General features: G+C 40.3%; 1 protein-coding gene across 1 annotated transcript in view; it reads left to right on the top strand.

Annotated features, from left to right (window-relative positions):
* Nucleotides 1–24,851, top strand: part of ANO1 (anoctamin 1, calcium activated chloride channel) — a 45,782-nt gene extending 20,931 nt beyond the window's left edge. Inside the window, exons 10-26 of the mRNA XM_010293922.1 lie at nucleotides 554–688; nucleotides 2,022–2,182; nucleotides 5,888–5,970; nucleotides 7,752–7,763; nucleotides 8,620–8,691; nucleotides 10,604–10,681; nucleotides 11,773–11,847; nucleotides 13,135–13,336; nucleotides 14,069–14,180; nucleotides 14,818–14,875; nucleotides 14,975–15,075; nucleotides 15,524–15,669; nucleotides 17,141–17,293; nucleotides 19,512–19,564; nucleotides 21,236–21,420; nucleotides 23,214–23,319; nucleotides 24,335–24,851. Of these exons, the coding sequence (XP_010292224.1) occupies nucleotides 554–688; nucleotides 2,022–2,182; nucleotides 5,888–5,970; nucleotides 7,752–7,763; nucleotides 8,620–8,691; nucleotides 10,604–10,681; nucleotides 11,773–11,847; nucleotides 13,135–13,336; nucleotides 14,069–14,180; nucleotides 14,818–14,875; nucleotides 14,975–15,075; nucleotides 15,524–15,669; nucleotides 17,141–17,293; nucleotides 19,512–19,564; nucleotides 21,236–21,420; nucleotides 23,214–23,319; nucleotides 24,335–24,595 (1,993 nt within the window). The 3' untranslated portion in view covers nucleotides 24,596–24,851. The remainder of the gene's footprint in view (nucleotides 1–553; nucleotides 689–2,021; nucleotides 2,183–5,887; nucleotides 5,971–7,751; nucleotides 7,764–8,619; nucleotides 8,692–10,603; nucleotides 10,682–11,772; nucleotides 11,848–13,134; nucleotides 13,337–14,068; nucleotides 14,181–14,817; nucleotides 14,876–14,974; nucleotides 15,076–15,523; nucleotides 15,670–17,140; nucleotides 17,294–19,511; nucleotides 19,565–21,235; nucleotides 21,421–23,213; nucleotides 23,320–24,334) is intronic.
* The last annotated feature ends 2,681 nt before the right edge of the window (nucleotides 24,852–27,532 follow it).

The following is a 27,532-nucleotide window of genomic DNA, read 5'->3' as shown; positions in this document are numbered from 1 at the left end:
CGTGGTGCCATGGGGCAGCGCTGGAGCTGCGCACGGCGATGCTCGTGCTGGTGTCCCTGCGCGGATGCTGCCCTCGGTGCCACCCCGGGGGACTCCGTAGAATGGGCAGTACGCTGGGGAAAAGGAGGGGTTTGTGGGTTTAGAGACATGCTGATGTATCCCACCTAGTGTGAAAGCTTGCAGGGAACACATTTTTAATGAATTTTGTTTGCTCGTGGTGAGAGCTGAGACTCTTTGGAGAAAATTAGGTGTTTTTTTAAGAGGTTTATCTCACAGGAGATCCAAACATACCAATTTACACAGCAGAAACACGGGGGGGGAGGCGCAGAATCGTTGGTTGGACTGACTTGCTTTCACGGTGCCTGTATCTCTGTGTTAACTCCAAGCATCATGAGAAAGAGAGTCCTCTGAGAAGGAAAAAATTCCCACAGGTCATCAGATCTTACTTTCTCCATGCTCAATCCAGCTGTGATTTGTAATTTTAGCCATGTTATATTTTAAGAAATAGGAAACATTTTTCTCTCTCATCTCATTTTTTTTTAATGTATTTCAGAAAATACTTTGGAGAGAAGATTGGACTATATTTTGCCTGGCTGGGAGTTTATACGCAAATGCTTATTCCAGCTTCAATTGTAGGGATTATCGTTTTCCTGTATGGCTGTGCAACTGTGGATGAGAATATCCCAAGGTAAAATAAATAAATAAATAGATTCTATTGTCGGAGGCCACTAGAAACTCAACGCAAAACATCACCTTTCTCTGGAAGAGTTTTGCCACTAACATCCAGGGCGAGCACAGCTGAAACCGCGCCTCGCGGTTTCTAGGGCTTGCCTTGTGCCGCCCGCAGCCCGACGCCCCGGTCTGTGTTTGCTGGCCGTGCCTTCCCAAGGTCTGCCTGCCAGCTGGGGCTTGCCGGGGTGCGGCGTGCTCCCCCCGCCCTCCCTCCTCACATCCCGCGCGCTTCGTCTTCTGGAAGCTGTGCTTAAAATGAGGACACACCTGCATGGATGGGCGAGCTCGCAGTCCCGCCGATTTCTGCTTCCAGTAAGTGATGGAGCGCTACCAAGGGCTGAGAGTGGGCAGCAGAACTGCAGCACATTTTTCAATCGTTAGCGTTTATTGATGTACTAAAAATACTTCTTGGCGGGTTGCTCAGGTGGCTTTGGTTTTTTTTCTAACTCAGATCATTATGTTAAAACAAACCAACAAAATACTAATGATAGGGTTTAGTGCTTTCCATCATAAAATGCTCAGAAAGTCATTCTGTGGCACAAAGAAGAATCAAGAATACACATGCCTAAAATAAGCAATTGTGGTCAGATTGACAAACCTTGACGTCCTACTATTTTTTTTTTTTTTTAGTAGGTTTTGTATTATAATATTTTTAAAGCCCTATGATTTTGCATTATTTTCCCTACTTCATCATCAGCTGTAGATGAAAATTACATCGTTTGTACAAGCATGAGCACTGAGTTACAAAGCAGATAATGGATATCGAAAAATAGATTTTTGTTGTTGTTGTTGTTGTTCATTAAGATTGCTTTGTACTGCTTCCAACAGTTGAAGAAAGTCAAAGGGAGGGTCACTGTTGCTATTTCACAGATGGAGTGCAGAGAAGTTAAATTGGTTGAACTCCAGTCTCTTGATACTCAGCACTTCCCTTGTATTTTATCTACTGCTGTAGTATTTCAAAACAGGAATGATTTTTAATTTTTTTAATTTTTTTTTGCTGTAAGAGCCTATAATAAAAAGCATAGAGCCTTATGCCTCTCGTAATACTCTCTCTTATACCCTGGAGTAGAAGTAGGGCTGGGGATGGAGGGAGACAGCAGCCTTGCGTGAGGGTTTCAGCCCCAGCAGCGGTGCAGGTTACGGACGGAGCCGGGACGCGCTGTGAGGCTGGTATCTGACGGCCCTACAGACCAGAAACACAGGCTCTGCAGAGGAGAAAAGGTCATCAGAGCATGGACAATGGAGCCGTACTGACCATGTTTTTTCCATCTCTTGTTGCTTCGTTGCAGTATGGAAATGTGTGACCAGAGAAACAATATCACCATGTGTCCCTTATGTGACAGAACATGCAGTTACTGGAAGATGAGCTCTGCTTGTGCGACTGCTCGTGCAAGTCATCTGTTTGATAACCCTGCAACTGTCTTCTTCTCAGTCTTCATGGCTCTCTGGGGTAAGAAGATACATGCCTTCATGTTAAGTTTTTAATTATTTAAAATACAACAGGAAGAAACAGAAGAGATAAAGCAGTATATTTATACTTAGGCAGTTAATTACATAAAGAACTTCTCTTTTTTTCTTTCTTTTTTTTTCTTTCCCATGAAACTGTCACCCCCCAAATTTATATTCTGGACTGAAGGCTAAAATTCAAAAAGTTGTTCAAGATGAATATCAAATGAAATTGTTAAGCATCTGTCATAAAACTGCTGCGTGGTATGTCAAAATTTCATTAACGCGATTGCATAGCTTGCCAAAAGAAAAAAAAAATCTATTTGCAGAGCCAGCTTCCACTTTAGAACATTACAGAAGAAACGTATTAATGTACTCTGGGGTTGAGGGGAGGGCTCCACAGGGAAGTGTAATGGCCTTTAGTGTCTCAGGACAAAGCAAGATTGATTCTTGAGTGTGCTTCGAGATGCAATTAAGTTTATCAGCAAGCAGACATCATGCATGTAGACCATGAAGAGGGTGCAGTGGCATTATAGGTATTTTTTCTGATGCTGACTGCTCCTGTACTTTAAGCGCATCACTTAACCTTTCTTGGCATGTCTGGAGACCTTGGTTAAAAATATTAACTCTCTCATGGAATCTTTGTGAGAGTGACTTCAGGAATGGTTACCAAGCGCTTTTCTCCTTCCTGCTGGAGGAGGGATGGGGACCTCCTCCTTGCTTGGCCACCCCAGCACCAGTCATGGGCACTGGAGGAGAGGAACACCTCGTCGTCCTCGCTGCGGGCCAAGAGGGCCTGTCAAGATAAAAGGGAACTGATGGGCTCCAAAACCCGTGCTTGTTAGCTCCAGAGAGGCTACAGAGAACAGGGAAATTCTCTGTTATTCCCCCCAGCTTTGAAGTTTGATAGCCACATACTCCCAGTGTCAGTGAAAGCAGCACAGGATGATGTTTGCCCCTCCTGTACGCCTTGTTGCAAGTTAGCAAATAGCCTGGTTTGGATTAAATTTAATCTTAAAAAACATAGCCCAAGTTTTCATTTGTGGTAGTGTGTAGGGAACCGTTTTCACATTAACATTCATGTGAACTGGTTTTAGTACAATTCAATGTAGAGCAGCGTCTTTTTGACCAGGGTCTCCATTTTAGATAACGATGCTTTAGAAGCAATGCTAAGAGCTCATTACCAAGTCCTGTCGGGAAACCAACAAGGATGGTCCTGCAGACGGATTTTGGGAACAGCGGGGAGTCGGGAGCGCTGCTGGTTCAGAGGGAAAGCTGGGAAGTGGCCAGGGCGGGGGGAAGTCGAACCCCACCAGCTTTGCAGCAGAGGGGAGGGATCACTGTCTTACAGATCATCTTGCCGTGTAGCATATAGGGAGAAATGTGATACACCCCAAAGCAGGATGCGGTGCCAGAGACTTTAAATAGCCTGATTCTCTCACATGGAGAGTCAAGTATCGCTTTCGGTCTCCCTCGTTTATCATTATTGCAACCCCCACGCAGATCTTGGCACATGATACTCTGTTGTCCAAAAAGTAATGCCGTTTGCCTCCCTTTTCCGTAGCAAACAACTATGGGTCCCTCCATGCAATTTTTACACTCTTGGGCAAAGTAAGGCAGACTGTTGGAAGCCAGTTTCTGTGCTCTCTACAAAATCAGTCTGAGATAGTTTTGGAGAGGGATGTGAAATTCCTCAAGTTCTTCACGGTCAACATAAAATTTTATTGTGGTACAATAGCGCGTAAAATAAGTTGTTTCAAAAAGGTCTTTTTTAATTGAGAAAATCAGAACTTTTTCCATACAGCTTTGAATTTGTGTTATTGCAAATTTAATCTCTAAAGAATTTGTCAAAATGATTTTTTTAAACACATAAAATGAGCACTTTATTGTGAGTGTAATGGGAAGTTTTCTTAGCCTCATGGGCAGTTGAGTTGAGGCAGAGGAGACCCAAGTAACCTGCTCAGGGCATCCTCAGCATAGCAAGAAAATTACCCCAAGATCAGGGGTATTATTGTGAGCGACCATTTGGCGAGGATTTCTTCGTATGGAGGTGGTATTGCAACACCCTGGAGAACTCTACTCACATGAGCGTTAAAACAGCTATAGCACCGAAATGAGCTCCGGTCAGAAGTTCAGCATTAAACATGGACTGTGGCCCAGTGCTGTTTGGTATTAAATGGCATTAAAAATGTCAGAGAATCCAGATAAGATCATCTGGACAGAAACCTTTTGGGAATTTTTAAGCTCCATTTACGCTTATGGGCCCACATGAAATATGAAAATGCAGGTACGCTTGGCAAAGCAGCCCTCCATCGCTACCTGGCACGTTCACCGAGGGCTTTTGCAATGAGCTGGCTGTGTTTCAGACACAGTCTTTTCATTTTGCGATGCTGTAAGTCAGTGCCACTGACAGATTTCTACTAGCACTAAGAAACCACGTCTGGTTCGTTTTCCGTATTTCTCGCCGCACGTGGAAGCTGCAGACCCCAGCACGAGAACTGCCGGCGGTGGGGAGAGGGGAGGCAATTCCGGGACCGTGACACAGACCCTCTTAAGATACAGCTACGGCCACCCCGATTTACAGGAAGCCTATGGCTTGTAAAGAGGCTCAGTTGTAAGTTTTGCACGTGAGAGTTTCGCTTGGAAGGCGAATGAATGTTGTGGCCCCAGCCTGGTTCCAGTCATGAGGGTGTCCTTTCCGCTGTATTCAACTTTCTTACCCTCTCCCTGCCTCCAGTTTTTCCTGGATACGAATGTTTCTGCGCACATCTGTTAATACTCGCTGCGGGGAAGCTCCCCTGGGAACACCATTTCTTGGTAGACTTGCCTCTTTCATAATCACTTATTTATTATACAGCACTGGTGTATTCCCAGCATCTAAATATGTCCTCTGAGAACTCGCTTGGTCTCAGAGGCAGACAGACCGATATAGACCAGGATCATTAGCTGGGACTAAAGAATTGCTTTAATGAGGCTTCTTTTCTGTAAGTCTTCTCCATCAAAAAGAAAATAGCGGTGTTTCTAATAATAAAAGCCCTTAAAGGCTTCCTCTTTCACAGCCTGCCCACCTGCAGCTTTCACACTGGCATGAGTATTTGGGTTTAGGTGTGGTGACTAGAGCTAACCACGCTATTACAACCACTGGACGGTTGTACATATGACAATATGAAAATGCTTTATCTTGATATCTTTGAGGGAATAACTATCCCATTAGTACAAGGCTAGTTAAATCATTCATGTTTTGTATGTATAGATAAAACAGGGTTTTTTTGGACTTAGGGATGGAATTGCATGCAGATGAAGACCAACAATATCATTAGTCACACACACAAATGTATAAGTAAGTTTGGGTGTCTGACTTTCTTGCACCCCTTATAAAATTGTAGGCATCTTTCTATATGAAGTTGTGGATGTAATAAATGCCCTTTCTTTTAGCTTGCCTAGTGAAAAGGGTTGGTTCCTCGCACTGTGAATCAGTATTTCCCAGATGGACATTACTGTGGAATAAAATAGTAACAAAAATGAAGTTAACCCAGCCTGGTATATGATATGATATTGTACCTGCTGAGACCTTTTGAGGGTGAGAGCCTGTAGACGTACAGCAGATGACGTGGAGCGTGGCCAGCGTGCCTCCCAAGACAAATCCCAGAGGCTGATTTTTTTTTTTTTTTGGTAAAATGTCAAAATAATCGTTAAACTGTTGTTTCAGCTGCCACCTTTATGGAACACTGGAAGAGAAAACAGATGCGTCTCAACTACAGGTGGGACCTGACTGGGTTTGAAGAGGAGGAGGTTTGTGCCTTCAGTTCTGACTCTTTGACTTCCACTGTGGTGTTACCGATAGCTCCTTGCCCCGAGCCGATAGACGTTGCCTCAGGGCCACCCGCTCTTGGGGCGTTTTTGTCATTTAGAAGAAAGGAAAATCTCTGTACATGAACTGTTTGAGGTTTTTATAGCAAGGGTATGACTAGTATGTCTTGTTGCCATAGAAATGTAATCGTATAGCCGCAAAATCTGATTTTTTTTTTAAGTGTGTAGTCAGGTCACACCTAGCAGCATAGGCGTGGAATATACAGCTCAGACTTACTCCTGGGCTGATGTCAGGGTGCTAACAACTAAGGACCTCATTCATCTCACGCCGCTGTAAATCAGAAATAAATGTATTGAAGTTGATAAAGTTACAGCTCTGTAAAAAAGCACTGAAAAAATCCTATTAACTTTAACGACGCAGGATCAAGCCCTGACTTGGAAAACACTTCAGAAAATATTGCCAGACATGTGGGCTTGGGGCACTGGCAGGGACGCAGTGGGGAGGTGGTTTTATTTTTTCATTTGCTAAAAGAAAAATAATATCCCTAGCCAGGTTTATACTAAATGTGCTAAATAGCATGAAGGGGAAAAGGGCTAAATCTGTATGAAAAAGGGGTCTTAAAAATCAATGAAGTTTTCGAAGGAAAGGAGAGAAAACCTTCAGCCAGCTAAGAAGCTGTAGCCCACCTCTTTTTTTTAATTTTGCCACTTTACCAAAAAGGAAAACACCTTCCTAGACCGTAACGCGGTGCCAGCCCCAGCAGCCTCGCGCTGGACTGCACCGCGGTTCAGAGGCGGCGGCGGCGCGCGGGTCCCTTCCATTTTCCCGTTGCGTGTGACGAGCCGTGCCGCGCAACCCTGCTGCGAGAGCTGGGCCAGGACCCGTTTTTTAAACTATTGTTATTATTAAAAGAAGGATGACTGCCCTTGCCATATCACTAGATGTTCTAAATAGACACACAACAAATCTTGCTCGCGTGAAACAAAGACCTCACCGGCCCTGGGTTTAACACTGTGCAGCTTGATGAGCCTGGCACAGTTACTGTTCTCCTCGCCCCCAAAATCCTTCTGTTTGAATTATCTCCTCTTAATACGTTTATCTCCTCCATAATATATTTAGGTGCGCTACGGCAGCAGCCCTTATGCTGTGCGCTTTGCTAGATCATACCTATCTTACCGGGAAAGAATATAGGGATTTATTTCCTGGATCCTATACTGCTTTTTTATTTTTGGTAACGTGTTGTTAGCATACATGACAGTAGAAAGGATTAACTGTATCTTTCCGATGTCTATCCCCTTCACGTCTGAGTTCAGAGCTCTACACAGCTAAAACAGCAGCTGTTAACACAGTATAGTTTGTTCTTTGTTTTGTACGGTCAACTCTAGACAATACGGTCATGAGTTTAGCAAAGAATTTAAGCCCCTCCTGTTTTCATTTGGGTGAAACTTAAGCCAGTATCGTGCTGAAGAGTCATGGTTTCCAGTGATATACTAAAACCCAAAGTGTCTCATCTTGTCGTGTTTTTAGGGGCACCTAGTTCATACAATACCTACAGCAACGTTAATAAATGTTGTAGAACATGAGTAGACTGATTTTTCTCTGGTAGGGTCAAGCCATCTACTGTACCTATGTCTGTTTCATGTAATTTTTAAAAGATAAATCCAATATGATCTGCAACAGTTCAGTAATCAACGTTTTATTTTTTGTTTTTTGTTTGTTTGTTTTTTTTCTTGTTTTTGTGGTTTTTTCTGGTTTCCTGAAGGAGGCAGTCAAGGTTTGGAAAACGTTTTTGTTTTTTTTTTTAATTGCTCCTACCTTTCTTATTACATGTCTACTGATGAATGCCATCTTTTGATCTCCACCTCTTCTTTTTCGAGCATCAGATTTTCTTTAGCTCTCCCACTGATTGCTTTGCCTTTACACCCTCTCGCTCTCCACTCGTTCAGACTTTTTTCAACTCCATTCTGTTTCCCATCCGATGCATAACTGTGAATTCTGAATCCTTTGTAAACGCGTAATTATCATGAACTCTGAACCTGTGAATCTTTTGGCTGTCTCTTACTTCTGAGTGTTTCCTACACCCTCTCCTTCAATGCACATGGAATCAGTGGATGCTGTCCAAGACAGGATTAGGGGAAGACCCCAACTGACAATTTTCTGGGATCCCAAAGCCAAGTGTTTTGCATACTGACAGCAGATAACTGTTTCCCCGTGAGCTGCGGATTGCTGAAATGACAATTTCAGTTAATGACATACAAAATCTTATATTTATCAAAAACATAGGTAATTAAAATCCAACCATAATGTCACATGCTATGAACCACGCTGTCTGCAGGTTGTGCTGTATACTCTTATATATTAAATCTAATCCACATAGCATTGCATGTGGCTGGCTGATAGCGAGCGCAGATCTTTCTGGAGCTGCTGCTGTAGAACTGTGAGTGATACGAGATTTCACATTTTTTTAAATTACAGTTGACTATCAATTGACATAAATGACATACCAGGTGAATTAGAATTCAGTTAGAAAGCTCAGAAATTATCAGGAAATCAACCTGCAAACAGTTCATATGTAGCTGATATAGAAAATAAATAATTTGTCTTTTTATTAAATATGACTTGTTTCACAGGATCATCCAAGAGCGGAATATGAAGCTAAAGTTTTAGAAAAATCACTGAGGAAAGAACACAAACATAAAGAGGTACGGTAAAAATATTCATGTTTCACTTATGAAAAAATTTGAAAAAGGAGGTTGTTATAGCAGGCACGAACCCAAGACTAAGGAATAGGTAAAAAATAGTCACTGCACATTTTGTTTACATTCCAGATGTCTTTGGTCTTAGCATGCATGGATACTCAGCGTACACAAGTGCACAAGACCTGATTAAGTCTAGAAATGTCTTTAATAATTAGACAAAGGAGTGTGGCTTAGGGAAGCTAATTGAGCCAGATTGAAGGGGTGCTCCTGCTAGGCTAACGAATCAAGTTGGAGAAAACTGTAACAAAAATCTTCTGTGCCAGTATCAGTACCTAGAGCCTCTCAGGAGAGGTCCTCTGTCTTGTTAGACCTTTTTTGTAAATATTGCTAGAGCATGAATGAAGAATACTAACGCCGATGTCCTTGCCGAATTCCAACTTTGATAACTTTCTGCCTTTTAAAAACGTAACTCCCATTTTATTCCACTGAATAAGGTAGCGCTCGCTTTTGCTTTTAACTTGCTCCTCACGTGGCCATGAAAAAGGTGCTGTCAGTCATCTCCGGGGCGCGTGCATCTCGCCAACGGACGGTGCAGTGCCTACGAGCAGCTTCCCTGCCCCTTCACTGAAGGCTCCGATTCCTTCCCGATTACTGTCTGTCAGCAGCAGACCGCTTGGAAAAAGCTCCTTTTCTCCCCCACATACTGGTTTGCACCCTACCAGAGGTTATTCCTCCTTCACTGCACAAACCCAGCCACATGTATTGACCACATTTTTAAGCAGAGAAGTAAATGCTCGGGCATAAACAAAATCTGTTGGCTGAAATTCCTCTTTTATATCTGTTGCCAGTGGCACAGTAGCGTGGAACCATGCCCTAAAGTGTAGTTTTATAAAAACCCTGTGAAAATACAACTGCAATAACCACATTAACATTAAATATGCTTTAAGAGACAGCATGCATAGATTGGACTGGCGTGAAATTGAATGTGTCCAATTTTGTCATGCGCTTATACTTGGGTACCGTTGGGTCCCTCTTAAAAGATGCTACAAAGCTGATGGTGGTACGTTCCCGTTAATCTATGGGACGCAGTGTGTAAGCGGTTCAGCGTCATGTGCAATACCTTACTTGCAGCACTGCTTTGAAATCCAAAAAGATTTTGGGTTGCTGCCCTCTTACTGGCTGGATAAACAATGTTGGAATACAGACTTCATTGCGTTCCGCAAAAAACCTGCGACTCACTGTACTTTTGGGTGTATTAGGAATTCAGATCTTAAATGTGGAAGACTAGGGTCATCGGAAAATTAATGAATGGTGGCCTCCAAATATCAGAGTATGAAAGCTGAGCAATTAAGAGAAGGTTTTTTTGGATTGTTTTTTTTAACCAGACTATTTATAACTTTTTGGGCTGTGTTCAATTTGGATGTTACTAATTTGGGAAACGTGAGAAAAGGAGTTTTTTCTGAAAGACTCAGTAATTATCTTTCATTGGGATCTAGAGTATTAAAGTTCAAATTCAACAGTTGTAAGACAACTTGGAAATCTTCTTAAAGAAAAACTATCTAAAGCTAAACCTGAAATTTGTCATATTTTTTCAAGATAATTAAAGGAAAAACCTTCTGAACATTCTTTATACACCATAAAGGAAGAAGAAGGGCACAATCCTAAATTAAAAAGGGAAAATCCTTTGCAGCGTTGCTTGTTCTACCCCAGGATTTGGGGCAAGAGTTTGTCTTTTGTTGTTATTTTCTATTAACCTCAAGCTAAAACACAAAGCCTTAAGCAAACTAGTAGAGCATTCACTTGTGGCTAAACTGCTATGTACACTGGGTCAGTAGAGAGTATATAGATCACTTTAGCAGCGCTTTGTAATGCTATATTGCCCGATCCTTTTTTTCTTTCCTTTGACTGCCATCAGAAGCATCGGTATTTTCCAGAAGAGACAGCAAACAAATGGAGACAAAGAGTTAAGACAGTCATGGCTGGGGTGAAATTGGTTCTTTTTATTCAAACTTATGAAGAAACTCAAATTATGAGTAATTATGGAAGACACAAATCAATTTGTTTTTGGCTGTTGAACCTTTGTTTAATATTCACATTCAGTTCTGGGTTTCTTCCCCCTCCTCCCCTTGTTTCTTCAGCACTCTTTGGGACACTGTTTCTATGCGTTGGGAATGGCACTGCATGGCTAATCTTAGATTTACCACCTTGGACTGACGTTACGTTTTGTAGTGGAGCATGGGCCATGTGCTGAAAGAGTGGCTTGCACTTCCCCGAGACAACGTGCATGTAATAAAAATAGAATTTGAGTAATATCTTTACGTTCATTATAACGTCTGCATAATCTTCCATAATGTTCTTTTTGTTGTTTATTTTCTGGTGTTTAGAAACAATTCCTGGCATCACAGTTTATGAACGACTCTGGATGAGCAATACTGTTCTAAATGAAATTTTCATAGCCAAATTCAGGCAGCGGCTGGTTGACTGGATTTAGGGTATCCTATAAAGAGTTATTTTATGTGGGCATCTTAACTCCTATTGGCGTGGTCCATTGAATACCACATGGATAGTCAGGTAGTTAAAAATCACTCATACTGAAGGAATTCCAAATCTTACCACGCACCAAAACAAGATCTTCCCTGTCAACTGTGTGTTCATCTCAACTCAGTAGCATACTTAATCTGTATTTCAGTGGAACCAGTTGTGCGACTGCAAAACTGCAAATATTAAGTGGGGAGGCAGAGGGGGAAGAAGGAGAATTTTTCTAGGGAAAGCAAAAGAAAATATTTAACAGTAAGAGAGGTCTTACTTCATGGTTTATGACAGCCTATTTGCATGTTTCCTTGAAAAAGTATACAGAAAAATCTGGTTTATTTATACTCGCAGTGAGCAGGCGCTTGAAAAATTTGAACCTAGATACGGCGTAAACAATTTGCCTGTGTGGAATTGTAACTGTAAACACTGTGTCTCTGCATCTTCTAACTGGTTGTGTATTTGCTAGCCTTTTTTTCCCCTCTGTTTTTGTCACGTGCAAAATTACATGCTCCATCTTTATTAAATGTACCCTTTTTTTCCCCCAAATTTTAGACAGATAAAGAAAAGCTGACATGGAAGGATCGTTTTCCAGCCTATTTAACCAATTTTGTTGGCATTATCTTCATGGTAAGCATCACTCAGCAAAACATGAAATTTATGTTACCGAGTCATTGTATTAAACAGAAGTGACGGAAATGTTAGTAAAACCATGACAGACTTTATCAGATTGATGTGGCTCTCAATGGCTTTTCCCCAGTAAAATATTCGAGCATTTTATTGTTTTATTATCTAAAATCATTTCAAGAGCTTGAATTTCTACTTTGCCATCTCTTTCCAGTAAAGAAATAAGAATACCTAAAGAGGATAGGGGAAAAATGAGGGCACGGAAATGGAAATTACCACCACGATTGAGGGGATGAAACTTAAAAAGAAAGTAGCCAGGAAGTAGCGACTGGCCTCATTTTTATACCAAACTTTTTTGAAAGAAAAGATGTGGCCAATTACAATCCTGATTGCAAGGATTTTTAATAAATCCATCAAATTTGGAGTTATACCATATAGCCATATAAAGGAGAATTGCAAACAGAACATTTAATTCAAGAAAAAGGTAAAATGATGATGAGAACAGCCTTTTTCCGTTAAAACAATTTTTGAAGGAAATAATAACTCAAGACGTGGAACAGATTGGCAGATGGACAAAAAAGTTTAAGCCCTTTCCAAAGGTAGAATATGCCAGACTAACTCAGTTCATTTGGTTTTTTGCGATAGAGATTCTGGTTTGGGGTGGTTTTCTTTAGTATTTGTGTTTCCGAGAATGGCAATGCAGTAAACCTAATCTTCTCAGCTGAAGAATTGCTACCTTATAAAAATCACATTCTAAAATTATTCTATTTAAGCAATGAAAAATTGAGTAAGCTTTTGTGCACCTTTATGTAGGCAGGAAGTGCATTGATTTAATCAGATTTAATTTCAGTTTGGGATTACGACAGCATAGCGAGCCTGAGTAGGGTATTTGAAGACTTGTGTGCGCACTCAAGCCGAAAAACTCCTCTCTGCTTCAACCCTGACTTTCTTTTATAACAAAGCAAATACTGTGTATGTATGCTGTTGCTGCTAGGGCTGAAAGGAAGCCCACTAATACTTTTAATACAAGCAAGTAGTTTACATTTAGGTGCCTTAAAAAAAAAAACTTTTGGATGTGATTATGGCATCAATTTTTGCATGTGGTGGTCCAATTACTAGCAAAAGAGGGTCTTTTCCCACAGTTCATCAAAATGATTGGGAGCCTTAATGCAGAATTGGATGGGCTTGGGATGTGGCCCAGAGATCCCATTTTTAAGGTCATTGCTAAGTCCCAGGCAAAGTATTTATAGTGAAATCTTTCATAAGAGGCTGTGCTGTTCTTACTCGCAGGTTGGGCTGACGTTCGCTATAGTGTTTGGAGTCATCATATACAGGATCTCGACTGCAGCGGCGCTGGCCATCAGCTCAACTCCCTCAGGCCGGTCAAGTGTCAGGGTCACTGTCACTGCCACCGCAGTCATTATCAATTTGGTTGTCATCATCATCCTAGATGAAGTATATGGCTGCATCGCAAGGTGGCTAACTCAGATCGGTAGGTTTAAATCCTCAACTGATATTTGCTAGAGCGATTTTAAATGAGAGGACCCAAATGACTGGCTTTTATGATTACCTTCAAAGTGGTGAGAAAACCCAGGAAATTCAAATATGTGGCTAAAATTCTAACCAGCTACTTACAAATATCAAAGTGCACGTGGATTTGGCTTTATTTTTAAAGTTTTTCTTTCAGCAGTGGTAGTGCTGAACTAATCCAGTTATGGGTGACAGAGCTACAGCAGAAATTTCTAAACCTAATCTGGACCCTCAATCTTCTATATCGCACAATTACTATTTTCATTTTCTGCCATCTTTTAATTGGCATAAGACATGTCAAGAAACGCAAAATAGTTGAGTGAAAAAAACCACAGTAGAAAAAAATTGTTTTAATAATTTCTGAAAAGCATCAGTGACAAAAGGTCCAGAAATCTTTTTAGATAAGTTCTTATCCATCTGCAAATGATTGTTATGGAGGTCAGCCAGATGTGGAATGAAATTGAAATTACTGTTGTAACACAGCTGAACAGTGGGACCCTCAGCAGATTGACCACTGACCTCAGTGAGGCCATATTGCTTTAATATATATAAATATATTGCTATAAATATATACCTCTTTGTTTAAAAGATGGCTGATGTTTTGCAAAGTCCACATTTATAAGATCTTGAAATGTTCCAGGTACGACAATTCCTTAATGTTTCTTATCCATCTTCTTACCCACATTGGTTCCAGAGGTGCCAAAAACTGACAAGAATTTCGAGGAGCGGCTGATTTTTAAGGCTTTCCTGCTGCAATTTGTCAATGCCTACACACCTATTTTCTACGTTGCTTTCTTCAAAGGCCGGTGAGTAGTGCAAAAGGTGTTCAGCGTTTCAGCTTGTTGCTTATGAGACAACTGTAGCTGAGCTAAGACCATAGTTGGATGATGAAGTAAATCTGATTTAACAACTCCTCAATACTGACCCAAAAACTCTGCAGCCTCATGAGATAAAGCAGGGACCTGGTGCTCTGCTGCTTCAAATTAATAAAAGCCATTCTGTTAAGATAACTTTGTACGTTCAGATACAATCCCCCATCAGGCTATTTATCGTTGTCTGTTCACCACTCTTAACTTTATGTCCTAGCAAGTATCATGTCTCTTCTTGCAACCAACATGAAAGCACAAGGCTAAAATAAATACTGCGTGTGGCACATTCCAGCTAATGCAACAGAAATGAGGATTACCTTAGAGGATTTCTGCCAAGACGTGCCTATAATATTGTAGGACACAAGACTTGCAGTTTTACTCAGTTGTTTACTCAGCAAACAGGACTTACTCTTTAAAACAAAACCCAAGATAATTACTCTCATTCACTTTTTCAGGACTAAACATTAGGTGGTCCTACTCAAAGGCATCGAGTTTGACATAAATGACTTTAGAAATTAAATATAAAAGGTACAAAATACATACAAAGTTTATAATTCTAACCATTGTGCCCTAGATTTGTTGGACGTCCAGGAGACTACGTCTACATTTTCCATTCCTTCCGAATGGAAGAGGTAATTGCATTTTCACCCTGTCTGTGGTCACGTTGGGTGGGAGCACCATCTGCCCCCGCCACAGATGTTCCGACTGACGTTTCCTCTTGTCCACCCTAGTGTGCTCCAGGTGGTTGCCTAATGGAGTTATGTATCCAGCTCAGTATTATCATGTTGGGCAAGCAGCTGATTCAGAACAATTTATTTGAGATTGGCATCCCGTAAGTAGCGACTTTTGCTTGTTTTATTTTCAAGCATGTGTTTTTTACGACACACGCAATACACTGTGTATCCACTGCCCCTTAACGTCAACGTGGTTCATAGGCTACCTGCAAGATTTTTGCAGTCAGCCTGTGTCTGCTGTATTGCAAATACCTGCCTCCTCGCTGCAACTGCATCCAGCAATGCAGATGTCTCTGAAAAGTGCTAGGCTATCTATTGCTTTCCTACTGCCTAGCAAGAGGGGTAATACTGAACGTGTGATGCAATTATAACCGTGTTTCAGTACCTGTATATGCTGATCCCCGATACTTTTGGCATATTGTGGCTCTTGAACAGTTTTTATGAGAATAGGTATGGAGCTTATTGTGCCTGTTGATGTAGAATAACTGAAGAATAAGCACTGTGACCGGAATGGCATGCTAACTGAATCGTTTCCATTTGCCACAGAAAAATGAAGAAATTTATACGATACATGAAATTAAAGCGTCGACGTTCTTTAGACCATGAAGAGCACATGAAAAAAAAGCAGCGTTATGAAGTGGACTATAACCTGGAGCCTTTCGCTGGACTTACCCCTGAATATATGGAAATGAGTGAGTGAGGGGAAATAAGGCATTTTAAACCGTAATTATTCTGACTAATTATGATGGAGAGCTGAGGTTTTTCAACTGTAGATTCGGTGGACAGTGGACATGAGGCATAACTTAATTAGTAAAGTGTATAGTCTCGGACTGTAGCATGTTTCAGCCACCCACTAGCTGCTTCAGGGATGAATTGTGCTCTCTGCTGTTCATAAGCCCTTACGTTAGGACTATATTTTAGACAATTTCTTCCAAGCCCTGTGACATGTCACTGTCAAGTTTCAAATGCAAATGGTTAAATGGCGTAAACTCGAGATTGTGAGGCATATTTTAGCATCAATTGCACCCTACATTGGGAATAAGTTACTTAATTCAGGTTTGACAATTTCCACGGTGTATATTCACATCAGATTGTTTCTGTTTTCTGAAATCTGGACTAAATCTTCCGAGAGACACATCTGCCCATAGAACAGGCACAGATCACATATAATTTTTTTTTTGAAGTTATGTATTACATTGAGTGAGTGAGATGGAAATTAAGCACTGGACATCAGATCTACATCGCTATGGCTGTACAACCACATTTCTTTTCCTACTTTCAATCTTGGAAAGGCTGAGAACTGTTTGACATAATGCTGTTTGCTACAGTATCAGGCGTTCCTGAAGGATCTGTCTTAAAAGAGCAACTTCATTTAGTACTTTAAGGAATGAGTAGGCAAAAATAGTGGTAGAGGATAATGAAGTATACTAACACCCAAAATTGGCATTCCCAGTAAAAGCAAAGGCAAATCAGAATATCTGATGACCTTGATGTTCAGAGTAGTTGAAACATTGAAATTTAATGGTACAGACTATGAGGTCATACTGTCAGTTCCTAAAAATAAGAACAGATGCAGTTAGTGAGATGAGCTTTTGGAAGGAAGAGAGAGATGGGACTCTAACAGTACCAGGATGGGTATGACATTGATGTGCTGTCGTCATTAAACAAAAGCAAATATGATCCCAGGTTGTAGAAAGCAAGTTATTCCCAGTAAAGGCGGAGAATCAGTCATGTCCTTTTCAAAGCCCCTAAGTTTCTATTCTTCAGAAGAGAAAGCTTCCCGTGGGATTAGTGAGGGCTAAAGACCTGCCAGGTGGAGCATGGCAAGTTTAGGCAGAGCTAACATGGTCGCTGCCGTAACCGCACTCCTTCAGATCACTCCTGTGCCAGCCTTGCCCACGACAATATTGTTTTAGGAGCTTCCCCATCCCTCTGGTTACTTTGCTTGCCTCAGCAGCCCTGGCTTTTGCAAGAGGGGCAGCTGGCCCTCCAACACCCAGATGGAGCAGCAGGCAGGCAAACTGGGCCTGACACAGAAAATGTGGTTTAGTCTCCCAGCAAGTGTCATCTTGCAGGAATCTGGGGGGATGGCACTGAGGAGATGACACATGCATTCCATAAATACTGACCACAGCCATTGAAATGGTTGCTTTTTCTTTTCAGTTATTCAGTTTGGATTTGTAACTTTGTTTGTTGCATCCTTCCCACTGGCGCCTTTGTTTGCTTTGTTGAACAACATCATTGAAATCCGTCTAGATGCAAAAAAATTTGTTACTGAGCTGAGGAGACCGGTAGCAGTCAGAGCAAAGGATATAGGTAAGTGCACATTGCTATTGTTATTCCTGTTTGTTTATTCCTGGATTGATGGCAGGATATTATTATGCTGAGTTAGTTTTGTTAACAGGAAGATATTTATAGGAAAATTCAAAACATTAGACTGTGGCTTAACTGTGAACTATCGAGGCTTTGCTTTTAAAATAGAAAGACCAGAGCTTTAAATTCAGATTAATATTTTATTAAGAAAACAATATCACTTTTCAAATCAAAAAGATCAATACAATCGTGAAATATCTTGCATGGCTCTGCACACCAACCGTTCTTCCTGGCAATGCAGTTTTCTTGCAGAAGCAAAAATTTCTGCATTTTATAACTCTGGACTGGGCTGCAGAAATACACTTGGGAATGAGAGGATACTCAAAACTCTGTGGGTGAACGTATCCCTTCGTCCCTACTCAGCATGAATGTTGGAAGGGTGAAGCTTGAAAGTTGGAGTGAATCTAGCTGGAACTGGGCTCCGTGGTTGTATGGTGACAACAGACCAGTCCTCCCCTTACTGCGGGGGGCTAACAGCTATGGGTATATGTAATGAGGAATCTATTTCTCCCAAATGTGCATTACTTATGAGTAAAAAGGTCATTAAAATAATTGTTCATGTTATAGACACAGTCAGCAAGAGCAGAGAAGTTTACGCTCTGTTTCCAAACTCGGTGTTCATTCTGGTATTGTGCAAGCAGAGTTTTTTCTTGGGCTCACCCTTGTGCCCTAGGATCCTCCTAGAGTTGAAGAACACATCCTGTTTTGTCATGCTATTGCCTTTACCCCAACACTGCTTTTGAGATGTTTTTTGGCTGGGTTGTTTGATGCTGCGGGCTAAGGTTGCTGGTGGAGATGTTGGGGGGGTTGTTGGTTTTTTGGTTGTGTTTTTGGTTTTGGGGGATGTTTTGGTTTTGAGAGGGTGTTAATTGCAATTTATTGCCATTCAGTCCCGCTCTTGTGGATGAAAGAACCCCATTTCTTTCAGAGACATCCCCAAGTCAGAGACTGCATGATGGCCACAAACCAACCAGACAACTTTTAGGGCAGGCATCAGCAGAATCAGGAAAGGGAGAAGCTCCCACCTGCTAAAGGCAGTGGGTCACCACTGGCAGCAAACAGAGGTCTATCTCTGCTTCCACTGATACTGTAATATCTGTTCCTGAAGTTCAGTCCTGCACTCTGTCCAGGCTGGCTTGCATATGCTGTGCCAGAAGACCAAAGCTATAAGAAGTATGAGTTAGTTACCAAGTAAAGGATTCGGCCAGGCTGGAGGAGTCTCCCAGGGATGTCACCCTGTGTGAAGCCTCCAACACGTTCCTTCCCCCTCAGTCCCAGGATAGGAGAGTGGCTCATCAGGGCTCTAACCCCATGGATCTGGTAGCAGCCCTGGATTTTTCCATCAAGATTGAATCTTGCTGTTTGAGTACTCAACTAAGAAGAAATTTCCAAGCTGTCACTAATGACAAGGAGACTGTTAGAGAGGCTAGGGATGAGGGTGCACCACCACGTACACAAACCAGCACTTTCCGTAGACTTCAGAGAAGCCCTTCCGTGATGAATGGGATCTGGAGATGTGGAAGGGGCAGAACTGTGGGACTTCATGCATTACCCTCAGACTAAATCCGGAAAGGCCGAACCTGAGTCAGTATGGGGTTTGTTGCTATTACATTTTGAATGCACACTGAGGAAACTCCTATCAGTATGGTTTCCAGTTGCAAATGGAAAAACCCCATCGAGTGGCTCCACTGGAGCTTTGCGTTCTCGAAACTGAGTTAGGATAAATAGTGATGAGAAGGTGTAGAAACAGATTCAGATCCTTTAAAGTGGTAGACTGGTATGTTTGTCACCACTTGTGTGGAGGTGCCAGCTCCCTATCTGTAGCTTTTTTTTTTCTCCTCAAGCATTTGAGAAGGCTGAATGAAATTTCATTATGTTTTTCTTTTCTACCTGTGCCAGCATTCTTCTGCCTCACATTTGCCCACCTCTTCCTCAAAGAAGGTTTTAGCTTAAAACCTCAAAAAATAGGTTCCTTAACACAGCTGTGGAAGACAGATGTAGGCTTCCTTTGCTTAAAGGTCGTTAACTTAATCTCTTATAATTTGTTCTTTTTTAATTTAAAATATAACCCTATTTCAGCACACTCATAAGTACTCCTAACACTGTTAACTAAAAATGTAATTCATCTAATGAGCGTTTACATATTTGTCTCCTTCCTTAGGAATCTGGTATAATATCCTCAGAGGAATTGGAAAGCTTGCTGTCATAATAAATGTAAGTAATTCAGCATGAATAAAATTTTTAATTCAAGAGACTGGCTTTTCCATTCTGCTCCATTGGTTTTATTTCAGCATAAATCCCTTAAAATCAAGTGAAATTATATGATTTAGAAATGTTCTGAAATATTAGAGAATTGGATGCAGTATTTATTTTAAAGTTGTGACAGTAGTAGCAATAATGTAAAATAGTAAGTAGTCATTGCAGCCTTTTTCCAAAATGTTTTCATAAAACAGTTTTGCCCTTCAAACAAATAAGACCACAGCTGCTTACTTTTGCTCTTTTGAAATACTATCACTAAGATGATGTATTTTTTATTTTCAGTGCTAAAACCTGTTTAGGGTCAGGTAGCCAACTGGCTGTGAATTAGTTCAGCTCATCACAGCACAGTGTCCCTCCATTGAAAATCTGGCCTCAAACTGCGTTGCTGTCACTCAGATAGCTCTGCAAATCCATGCAAATATTTTTTTTTACTTCAAGAGTGATATCCCAGCCCTTAGGAAATTTTAGTATGCCTTAATATATACATTTATGTACTTATCTAATATTCTACAAGTAGACACCCACAATGATCATCTTCATTGCACGCCACCTGGGGAGTGATAAAAGAAAAAAAGCTGAAATACAAGCTGAAAACATGTTTGCAATGAGCAAAATAGGGGCCATGTAGGGCCTACGGCCATGCGTCCATGGGCCCTCTTATTTTTTTCACTATTATCCAGACTGGAAATCCCTTTGCTTTGCCCACAGGTGTCTGTTGTGCTATGGCCAAACCATTGTTTTGGTTATTTGATATGCTGCCTTAATTTGTCTTTACCATTTCTCCTCTTCTCCTTTGGAAATAATTTATCTTTTTTTTTTTTTCTCTTTTCTTCAATCTCTTCGTCATTATCCAGTGTTATTTTTCCCTCTTTGATCTATGTGCTACTCCTCTTTATCATAAAACAAGTAAAACATTTTGTACTGTGTTTGTTCCACATGGACATGAGATTTATGCCAGTGAGAATGTTTCATCATAATGATAAATGAGAAAAGCTGAAGTTATGAGGAACTCAGCCGAACTGGCCGTCTCACATTTTCTGTATGACATTTTTAGAAAACCTTTTTAAATAACCAAATAAAACAATTTTTGTGACCATAAAAATAAAAATGGGTTCAGTCTGCTCATCCTTTTATCTTGATGGAGTTAAAAACCACATACAATTAATACTTCTGCAACGTGATGAGAATTTAAAGAGTCAATTCACTGTCAGTTGTTTGCAGAACAGAAAAATGCTTGGTAATCCATCAATTGTACCTTATACAATGCATCAGGGACAAGCTGTGATGGGGGGACGGGGAAATAGCGCTGTGTTTTGCTCTCTGCTGGTGCTGGGGCTACGGCCACTTCATTCTCTGGGGAGTTCAAGTTGTTATCCACGCAGAAATCTCAGTTGGCGTGGAACTAGTCCATCTAATATTCTGTAACTGGGAAGAGTAAGAAGTAAATACTACTTTGTTGCAGCAGCGAATACTCGATTTTTAGGGCCGCGTGGGCTGCAGCCTCCCCCCTTGTTTTCTGAAGCAGTCCCTGAGTTGCGTTAGTTGTTTGGCCAAGATGTACTTGAGTATATTATTAACTTAACCACTGCCTGAATATTGCGCTCACTCTTTACTCTTATGGCTTAGGCATTTGTGATCTCATTCACATCCGACTTCATTCCACGCCTCGTGTACCTGTATATGTACAGTGAGAATGGCACCATGCATGGCTTCGTGAACCATACACTATCCTCTTTTAATGTCAGCGATTTTCAAGCAGGAACAGCTCCAAATGACCCCATGGATCTTGGCTACGAGGTTCAGATATGCAGGTACTTCAGTGATAACTATCTTCAAGTATTTTCACAGCTGACTAAGAATGGGACAAATTTTTACATTCCCTTGTATTTTCAATACTTTTTTAGCACCTTGGTAGCCTTTTATATTAGATGGATCCATTGCCTTGAATGTCTTGGCTTACCTATTAAGCAACGACAACACCTGGCTATGAACTACTGCTTATTAGGGGAAATAGAGATTAGCGTTGTTAAATTCGGTGTTTGTCCATGCAAAGGTTTTTAATTATTATGTATTCCTTTTTTCAGGAAAGGAAATAAATAATGATAAACAGCACAATGATGCTTTAAGGGAAACAAAATGATGTTACTCTGATGTCATGTTGTTGTGTCAGATACTACTGATATAATGACCATGACTTCACAGTACACCTCTCTCTTTTTTGGTCCAGCTTCTGTAGAAATTCTTGATTAAAGTAATAGCATCCTCATCTGAAGCGGGACTTAAGACCCACTTAAAGTGTCACCATACAGGAAATCTGCATGTCTGTAACAATTTCTACATATTATTGTCATTATTAAAGGAAAATTATTGTTGCATATTTCAGCTTATGAAGCAATCTCAGTCAGTGCTGAACTGCATGCTTTGGCTAGGCTTCCTTAGGTATCCATCATCTTCAAAACAAATGTTTTAGCACGTAGAATTGGGGACCAAAGCCAAATATAACAGTGAAAGCATGTAGAACAGCAAAACTGAAAGAGGGGCAATGGGGATAAGAAAGGGAAGAGGAGAACAAGGAAGAAAGCAACATTCCAGGGGAAGAAAAAAAAGTAAGATGACTTTGGTATACATACACTAAACAAATTACACAAACTGGCCAGAAAAAAACCCCACCTTTATAATTGTATTACTTTTCAATTTATATTCTTTATAAATTTGAATAGTGCAAGTTAATCTTCTGAAATGACTGCTAAACAGAAAAACCACTCTGAGATGAAAGAAAAAAACAACCAAAATTGCATATGTATTAGCTTTTACTTTCTTCTGGTTTCCTTCTGGTGATCTTTGGGCACAGGATAAATGAGGTTGGCAAACATGTTTTTATCACAGAACTTACAGAACGAAAATGTTAACTGTCATGGTCTGATACCAAACTGCCAGGTTTATTTGCTTTTGAGTGACATCCTCTTTCTTCTTCCGATCCCATCATTTCTTCCATGTTCTAAGGATTTTTAAATCATTTGAAAATATGGAACCCCAATTCTTTCAAAATACTGACAGGAGGCTGCTGTTTCAAATTTAATGTATTTTTCTTGGTCCCATTTCTAAGAAGTTGTTGTTGATTAGCTGTAAGCCATAGCCAAGGCAAAATTCTCACATTCTCTCTGTATGTCAAAATTTAGCTGCAACCTTTTGCTAATCATGAACAAGGAGAACACCACATAGCATAATACACTCTACGGATCTGAGATCAGTACTTCTGTCTTTAAAATTAGTCTGAAAAATATATGTTGGGGTTTTTTTTACCAATCTTAAAAGAAAATAAATTATCTGAGCTGCGTAGTTTATTCCATGTTTATGTAGAATTGATATTATTTGTAACAATCAGAGGGCATTGAGATTGAAGACCTTTAATTTCAAGTAAAACTTGAAGGCTGTAGGAGGCTTTCAGCTGTGTCTTGTTTCTGAGAGGTTAATATAGCATCATGCTGTAATACTGAACTGGCTTTCAGAGGCTTTGATTTACTGTTCGACTGTTTGGTATTAATTTCTCATGGTGCTAAAATTTCAGAACGACATCACTGATTTACTGAGTCTTGTTTTGCAGATACAAAGATTATCGAGAACCCCCTTGGTCCGAAAACAAGTACGACATTTCAAAGGATTTCTGGGCTGTCCTAGCAGCGAGATTAGCATTTGTGATAGTTTTCCAGGTAGGTTATACTGTAGGCACTTTTTATATGAGAAAGAAATAAAGAGTTATCATATTTCTTCAGCTACATAAGGCAAGCCACCTTTGGAAATAAGTTATTAGGCCAAAGAAAATACCTTCTTTCTCAACTGTTTCATGGAAAAGCAAAGAAATTTGCCCATCCTCATTCACGCTCTCCCTCCCACCTGCCCAGGCCCAGCCATATCCCCAGCAGAAAAATTCATCCCCATGGATTCCCTGAACTGGTTTGATGCAGAAGCAACTTAATGACCTTAGTGAGCAGCAAAGCACAGGCTGACACTAATTATGTACCACCAATTTCTCCAGTATGACATTAACAACTTCACTGACGCAGCACAAATTTAATCCAAACCAATTTCTAGACCTAGCCAAGAAATTAAATTTCCAAAATTTCCCAGTTATAGTTTATCTCGCATCTGAATAAGAAGGCAAAATCTTGTAATTTTTCACTAAGTGACATTATTCAATCACAACAGTGATGACAGTTATCATGACACAAGTGTTTTAAGTCTGCCTTATCTAAACAAGTTGTTTCAAAACTTTTATTCATTTTTCTTTTTTTTTAATTGACAAAATAGGTATGTTTTTGTGAAAGACCTTCCTTTCATTGAATCAAGGTTTTTAAATCAGAAATATTTAATTGGAATGTATTTTACCAACTTTCATCATTTTACCTCTTGCTATTTGCTTCTGCCTTTCTGCTGTAAAACTTGTAAGCCACTTATCAATGACAGTATTTCCTTTGGATTTCTAAGTGGCTGTGACAGTATTTGTATGTAAGTCACAGAGATCTGTGCCTGCCATTTTTCTCTACTTCTAGCATGACAGTTGAGGTGAATTTGGCTCAGTATCAGGCTTGTGACATGCCATTGAGCCCAACTCAAATATTATCTTTTCTTCATTCTTCCTTCCTACATACACCAAAAATGGCCCCTTCCCCTCCAGTCATCCTTTCATCTGACCTTGCTGACATTTTCTCACAATTTCATTTTCAGAACTTGGTCATGTTCATGAGTGACTTTGTTGACTGGATTATCCCAGACATTCCCAAAGACATTAGTCAGCAGATTCATAAAGAGAAAGTTCTCATGGTGGAGGTCTTCATGAGAGAAGAGCAAGGGAAGCTGCAAATGCTAGAAACCTGGAAAGACAAGGACAAGAAAAAGGGTGAAAACTGTAACAGTCACAGCCCCAGACTCTCCAGGAGCCACAGTGGGAGCTTGTCCTCCTGCCATTCATATCCTCTTGACGTATAGAAGAGGAGGGAGTTGAGTATGTCGGGGCATTCCACTGATACACAAGCCATCGCGTAAAGGGCAGGACTCAATGGACAACCTGGTGCATGTTGAAGGATGTGCTGCCATTTTGCTCCCATCTTTGTGAGAAATGCTCTTCTTACAAATATGGAGGACCACATTCTATTTCTGATAATGTTGTTTTTTCTTTTGCACAAGCAGTAATGCAGGGAATTTTTATATTTCATCGATAGATAATGCTGTTGACGTTGGTGTGCATTAATAAATGCAGGTACTTAGTACGACTTGATAGAGATATTCTCTGAGAATTTAACCGCAGCCTATTAATTAACTAAATAAATAAAGGTAAATTTTAAGTAATAATAATACTACTAATTTAAAATATTTTTGGAACCCCAGGCTTGAAGGTCCTTGGGGTAACTCCACAAAGTATATGCAAAATCAGCTTTAGAGTGTGCCCTAGTATTCCTTTTGGCAGGAAAGAAACCACGTAAAGCCTAACAGACTGACTTGATTTCCAAGACAGGGTTTAGCTCTGCTGGCAGACATCTGTGTTTGAACCTGCAGGTCTAAAACAAGCAGAGCTCCTGCTGAGCTTTAGAGTCAAACAGGTGCGTGGGGTACTTGTGGCAATCTGCTGTGTACTTGAGACTGTCAGCGGGGCACTGCTCTCTTCAGAAACATCAGACAAGTGAATCTGGAAAAGTTCTTTTTTACTGATGCAACGACTGATGTGGATGAAGCTACCTCAGTGCCCCAGGCTGCATCCAGTGTTTGAGCAGTCCCCCAGTGGCTCCTCGCTCATGGCCAGGCAGCAGCAGCACAATTTCGGAGATTCTCCCAGGAGGTAGATGATCACAGAACATTTTGTTAAATGCTGAATTAATGAGCACACGTACAGTGACTCACACTGCCCTGCCTAGCACTCAGACACTGTTGTTGCTGAGGAAATTCCCTTTTTCCAGTTGTTTTAGCACATCCCTTTCTTAGACAGGTTTTTCTCTGTAGCCCACTATTCTCAGCAGGAGAAAGGGGTCTGCACCCATTTTTCACAGCCAATTGCTCCTGCAGACTTTCTGCTGTTGAATGGCGTTTCCCAGAGCCTGTGCCGGAGGAGTAAATCCAAAACATGTCCCACTTTCTGTCTTTGATGGAAGTTTTGCCTGAACTGGGGCTCCAGGACCAGACATTCAGTTAGTTACAGGACTTTTCTTTTGTCTTAAAATACTGTCTTTTGTACAAGGAGCTTCCTTAAAGTATAAGTCTAAAATCCTTACTTACGATGCCTAGCTAAATCCCATCAGTACAACTCTTTTTAAGCATAGTACATTTTAGTTTTGCTTTGGCAAATGATAAACTGCACTTCCAAATAATATTGGTGCAATTAACCTCGTTTCTTTTATTGCTTTGTCTTGTTCATGGCACTTGCATTACAAATATAAAACTGAAAAATAAAATAAAAATGAAAGATTTCTTTAAAGTCTAACTACTGTATGGTTTGTTACAAAACCAAAGGTCAAAAGACTGTTTTCAAGAGAAGTTAGTTATTTCTTTTTTCCTTTTCTTTTTTCTTTGCCAAACTAATTTAAAGATTAATGCTAGAATTTTAAAATTGCCATATTTAGCTTTTGATATATTTATTTGTTTTAAAGTATGTGATAAACTTGATATTTTTCTGTAGTCTGTCCAAAGAAGGTACCAGAAAAGAAATTATGTGGAAGAAAGAACCAAATATTCTTGAAGCTTATTTAAAATATTGAATCCAACCAAAGATTTTTATTAATAAAGGGCTTATATTTTGTTAACTCTTGTTCTGTTGTATTTTGACTTGCAGGAATGTCACTATTTTTAAAATTTGTATGTTATGATAGCTTACCACTGTAGGGCCAAATCCTGCCTGATTTCTTCACACAATAAGCATGATGCCTGGTAGTGTTTACCAGATCAGGTCCGCTGACTGCTATAGGACTGTGAGTGGGAATAAATCAAGTGGAATTCTGTCCATATATCTTGTTGAAAAAATGTTCTTCCTCTCATTCCTTGGTAGCCCAAAAGATCCAGAAGAAAGCCAAACATGAACTACCTATTCTGAAAAGAAATCTTAGGGGAACTTCCTCAAAGGGAATTTCATCTGTAAATACTGACCTGAAAGTATTCACAACTTAATACTGACATTCCTGTAAATAGTAGAACCATATGCTGAACACATCCTTACCATAATTTTTCATTATTTGCTGAAATCGTGAAATAGTAACAGTTGCTTATACTTTCTTTTGTACAGTAAATTGTTTGAAATTGAATTTTGTATATAAAAAAATGTATTGCTACTTAGATAACTATAAAACTCTTTCATGGAATCATTTTTTAAGAAAAGAAAATATATACTCAATCTGTTTGGGGCTTTTTTTTTTTCTTTGAACACTTATTTCAAATAAACTTAAATATGCAAGAGTTTCTCCTGTGGGACAGGTTCTGTTCCCAGTCCTCTGTGCTCTGAGTGTGCAACTTTGAGTACCGTTAGATTTGAGAAATACAGTCATTCGTGTTACAGTTTGCCTAAAACTGGATCCGCGATACCTTTTCCAGTGCTCCTTGTGTACTCAGATAGCAGAGGCCACAACTGAGATTTGTTTGCAGGTATTGACTACTTCATTTATAGACGTCTTCCTAACAACATCAAAGGTAAATCTTGTGTTCTAGCTGCTTTAGATACCCACTTTGCAATTAAATGACTCCCTCCTAAGATGCATCTGTCTCTGTGAACACAAAGGGAGGTTTGGTTTCTAGCACAGACATAGACAGCTGCACCAGAGATGCTGAATATTAAGTGACAGATCTTATCCTGGGAGCTTTAATTTTCTTCTGACTTTAGTCTTAGGCATTTAGCAGAATCTAAGGTCGAAGAGCTTTCACTAAGACATTTGAAATGGGCTCATA

Source organism: Phaethon lepturus, unplaced genomic scaffold (assembly GCF_000687285.1).
Source record: "Phaethon lepturus isolate BGI_N335 unplaced genomic scaffold, ASM68728v1 scaffold9779, whole genome shotgun sequence".
Taxonomy (NCBI): domain Eukaryota; kingdom Metazoa; phylum Chordata; class Aves; order Phaethontiformes; family Phaethontidae; genus Phaethon; species Phaethon lepturus.
This window is presented reverse-complemented; position numbering and strand designations above follow the sequence as displayed.